A 5,256-nucleotide genomic window follows, 5' to 3' on the forward strand; every position below is an offset into this window, starting at 1 on the left:
TCTATTTAGCACTAATTAACTTTTTGTTTAGCATTAATTAATTTTTTTTCTATTTTAATATAGATAAATCCTATCATTATTACTATTATATAAACTAATATTGGCAATATAACTTAAAATTTTGATTGCTTACAGAAAAATGTGTACACACATTTTCTCATAAAAATAAAGACATTTGTTTCCTGCATACTACGTTTTTTTTTATTTAATCAAAATATTTTGTTAATTTCTTTATTATATACTTATGTTTGATTTTTGGATGACAAAATAAAATATATGAACTTAATTTAAAGTTAAATATATCGATGAATATTTTTTTCATTAAATATATCTAGATCATAAATAAAAAAATAAATATTTTTTTGTACATCGCACAGATACATACATTAGTTTAGTTAGAAAATGTGTGAAATAATATGTATAAATATATAAATACATAGTAACTAATTTAGTGATAAATTTTTAATGTACATGAAGTATTTTAGAATAACAAAAGATGATCATCATTAATTTCGGTCAAATACTGAAGTTTGGATGTCAATTTTAGTCTTTGAATTATTCGTTTTAAATTGGATTGTATCCATTTGATTCGATCATTCCGATAGCGTAAAATTACTTAGAATCATTAAATTTTTCCAATATTTCTCCATTTTTAGGCTTGGTGTGACAAATTTTTTTGAAAATGTGTGTTTTTAAAAAGTACAAGATCTCATTTTGTGTTTGGTAGATAAAAAAGATCATGTGCAAATGTTTGTAAATTTTAAAAGTTAGGGTGCTTTTGAAGAGACTTAAAGAGGAGTTTTTTTAAATTGACTTGTACTTGTTAAAATTCAAAAATCTAATATAATTAACTTCATATATAATAAAAATTCTGTATTTAGGAAGAAGGTAGACGTGACCCAAAGAAAAAAGGAAAAGCTAAGCTAATGTAACAATTATTTTTTCTGTATTTTTTCTTGGAATTTTATCAGTTTTTTGTTTTATTTTTTTTCTCCTCCTATTTCCTTCCTCTTCTTTTTTTTTTTTATTTCTTCATGAAAACACAAATAAAATGTATGATTCACGAAAATAAAACCAATTAGTCGTTGAATTAATTTAATTGGACTTAGTTTGCAAAATAACTTATACATGTAATATCACTACAAGAAACATTGTTAAAATCGACGGCTAGACCGACGATAATATTAAAATTCGACGGCAAAATGGACGGCGAAGGTGGTCGCTATTAAGCTTGTCGATTTTTCAAAATTCTACTAAAATCGACGGCTTGCTTAGCCGTCGATAATAATTTAATAAAATTGACATCCTTTCCGTCTGTAATATGGGTGTGAGAATTGTACATTCTTACTAAAATTGACAACATTGCCGTCGATATTATAATTTAAAATCGACGCCTTCTTTGTCGATAATTGATTCAATAAAATCGACGCTCTTTGTGTCGATATTTAACTCAATAAAATCAACAACGCTTTTTTCTATAATATGCTTAATGAAATCGACAACGACACCGTCGATATTTGATTGAATAAAATCAACACATTTGCCGTCGATTTAATTATTTAGATTTGTCTATTTTAACTTTTAAAAGCGACAACTTTACCGTCGATTTTAATAGTTATATGTTTTAATTTTTTTTCTATTTAGAAAATAGTAAACAGTTAATACAAATGAACTTTTAAATATAAAAATAAAATTTATACATAATATTAAATAACAAGAACAAGAGCAAGAAAACGTGTACAATCGGATTACAAGCTAGTTCTAAAAAAAAAATGACAAGCTAGTTAACTTTGGAAAGCGACTTCACTTTTCAAAACCAACAGATTCAAACACTACAATCAATCACACATTTGCAATGTAAATGAATTTAATTAAACAATAAACCACGATTACACATCTAATATAACTAGTAATGCTGATTCAACCCTGCTTAGCCACACTTACTGAAACATAAATCAAGCAAGCAAGCATTTATCAACCAAAAAAGCCATGTCCTTAACTTAATCAACTTCCGAATACAGTTTCAAAATCCGATTCACAAACTCAACAGATAAGAAACCAATACAAACCTGTCTCAACACGATAGTAATTACTTCTTCTAAGATATAATAAATAATGAATGGTCTCTAATTAAAAATGTGATTTTACTTCCCAATGAATGGTTTCTAATTGGTTTCTTCATTTCAAAACACATTTTCTCCCTCCTCCCTCGTCTCTCAGACAGTGATTTTAACTCATTTCTCCCATTAGTTAAAGACCAGACAAATCTACTTATCAAATGGTAGAAGACAATAGCTTATGATACTCATTTGTATATATACATCTGCAGGGTATGGACAAGGGATTAAAATTGATGAACGACCTTCAAAACTCAGCTATTCCAATAAGAAAAATTATAAATGAAATAAATAAGGTAAACAAACACATCACAATTGCTGTGAGTTTTTTCTTACTTGTTTGGCCTTAAGAAATTTTCAGAATAGCAAATATCATAGTAAAGATTGTCTTTAAGTAAAAAAGAGGGTTCTATAAGCAACTTACCAAGCATAACTTCGCTTCTGGAAAGGTGGTGCCTCCTGCAGTGTGAAGGAAAGTACCTCGAGTCGATTTCCTGGCAGCTGCATTTCTCGCATGTAATTGTCTATAGGCATCAGTGTCCCAACGTCTCATCAATTCACCAAGAACTTCTGGTGGGATCCAATATGGACGGGCACATTTTTGGGAATGACACGGAGTATACCTCGCAAGCGCTTGGCAGCCCTAAACCTCCAAGCTTGATAGATATTATCCTCCTCCGTATCAATAATGTCAAAGCATTTCTATTTTAAAAAAATCCTCTTCCGTATCAATAATGAAACTTAGGTATGGTAGTTTCAATCATTGGAATAAAAAAAATCACATTTTACAATATCACTTAAAATATATGTATGAGCCAAAAAGTTATACAACTATGGAAAACATGAAAGGCATATATATACCATGTGCTATTCTCAAAGAATAATTGTGAGTATATTATTTATTATGTGCTTAATTATATTGATGATGAATGCTTTGACAGTAGTTTGAACATTGTTAACCACTTCGATCATGCTGTTATATCAAAAGTAAAAAATAAAAAAAATATATAAAAAAATATTTTGGAGAGCCGACACTTAAAAATATGTCCCACTGCACACATAAAAAATTATACCATGCAGGGTAGTTTTTAATTATTAATTTTTGTTTAATTAAACAGATATAGTAATTAAACAAAATGAGAATCCTGTAGAGTCAAGCTCATAACAGTTCTTCATTGGGATAACAACACTTTATTTGATTATCAAAGAAAAAGAGAATAACAAGAAGGCAGAATATATAGAACATAATGAGCAATGAATGCTATTCATAAGGAGCATAAGGAGATAGAATTTACCCTCCACTCAGTCCACCATATTTTTCGAGTATCATCATCTGCCTCATCAAAACTCATCCAAGGCTTGTTGTAGTTTTCCCTAAAAACCTGAGAAATACGCTTCAATCCAGGCTTAGGTGGGTGCCAACTACATCAAAAACCAAATGTCACCATTTATAAAATTTAAAATTGACATGAAAGAAGCAAACATGCTCTATTTTGTGGGCTCAAAATATCTTAATATAATAAATCTATGTGCAAACTACCAAAGCTAAAGTGTAACTAAAATCTCAAAGAACTAAAGCATGAGATTTTGATTACAAACCACAGAAAAACAAAACAACATCAGCCTAGTCATGCACGGCAAAACTGCATCAGATACTAACAAGTCAAAACTGCAATGTAAGTATAATTCCACCATCTGACAAGTACTATAGCAGCATCATCCTGACAAATAATACTGCACGCACTTCTACCAGTTGCCTCAAATAGTACAAACAGAGAAGCAAACAAAAAAGGTGAATGTGCAGGAACGACGATTCAAAGAAACAAATAAAAGCACACCATTTAAATTTATGGATCTTGGACACAGGAAGCAAATAGTTAAGCTAGCTTTGATAACAACTAAAGGAACTAAGAAGATAGGCATATCGAATCAAAGCAAATAGTTAAGCAAATATTTTCATTAACAAATATCCAACTAAACAAATAAAAGCACACCATTTAAAGTGCACGCTTAGTTCATAAAATTTAAAGAAAATAACAAACCATTTGGCACCATCATATCTGAGCTTGGGAGCACTTGTGCTGGAGTGACCAATGGCAGTGGATGTTCCTTGACCCTGAGCATCTTGGGTACCGTTAGATGTTGTTTGTCTTTTCCCACAAGATCCTGCTCGACTGGGAGCTACAATAGCTGGATCATTCTGCACACCATGTGAGGCAGTGTTGGAAGGTTCATTAGCTTGTTGAGTGCATGATCTTGGCACACCCGGAGTAGGTATCATGTGTATCTGAGGCTCCTGACAGGAGAGGGTAGTAGTAGCAATAGGTGGCGGTCTCCCATTGGTCAGAGCAGTCGTTCCAGATGATGACCCAACGAGAGAGTATGGATCTGCATGCAAGTCAAGGGGGTGACCGGTAGAAAGCCTAGGCCTCCCCTTTTGCCCTCGGCCACGGCCACGACTACGACCACGATCTCTGTCTCTACCAACCATATTTATTCCAGCTTTTCAAATTTTTTTATGTGGGGGCTGCTTCTCAATACGGTATTAAAAGGTAAAACAGAAAATTAAAGAAAAGCATTAGATGCCAGATGAACTTGTATATGCAGAAAAGAAAAGGCTCCATCAGATGCAGAAAAGAAAAGGATAAAAGAATGTGGACAATTTATATTCAGATACATACGTTAACTAAACTTGTATTTAATAGTTTAAAAGAAAGTATAAAAATACAGCCTTTTTCACTTTTCTTTTTAATTGTTTTTTGTTAAGAGAAAGTATAAAAATAGAAGCAAATATAAGCAAGAAAAGGACAGGCTTACTATAGCTATGTTCTTCACTCCGGATCCAGATAAAGAGATTGGACCTGTAACACCCTAACTACCAAAGCTCACACTTCCGGCTGCGCGACTCTGATTGCTCGGACATTACGAAGACACTTATACTATTTAATACTAAAATATGAGCCTGTTTAAAACTTTAAACCGAAATACTGTTTCCAAAAATACTTTCGTTCGATAATGTACATCCATAAATACCATTCAACTTACAACAACTCATAAAGAGTACATCCATATATATACATAAATATATATAAATAATATTACAAACATAATCCAATACAATTCCTATCCCTCTTACAGA

General features: G+C 31.5%; 1 protein-coding gene across 1 annotated transcript; it reads right to left on the reverse strand.

The window, feature by feature from the left end:
- Window positions 1–2,371: 2,371 nt before the first annotated feature.
- On the reverse strand, window positions 2,372–4,608 carry LOC107619248 (uncharacterized). Its single transcript, XM_088498837.1, has 5 exons — window positions 4,160–4,608; window positions 3,413–3,539; window positions 2,741–2,819; window positions 2,542–2,641; window positions 2,372–2,375 (listed from the first exon to the last, which is right to left on the reverse strand). Exons 1-5 carry the CDS (start codon window positions 4,606–4,608, stop codon window positions 2,372–2,374), a joined length of 759 nt encoding a protein of 252 aa, XP_088354963.1.
- Window positions 4,609–5,256: the final 648 nt, after the last annotated feature.

The sequence above is a fragment of the Arachis ipaensis genome, chromosome B9, assembly GCF_059453495.1.
Source record: "Arachis ipaensis isolate K30076 ecotype BB chromosome B9, ASM5945349v1, whole genome shotgun sequence".
Classification (NCBI taxonomy): Eukaryota; Viridiplantae; Streptophyta; class Magnoliopsida; order Fabales; family Fabaceae; genus Arachis; species Arachis ipaensis.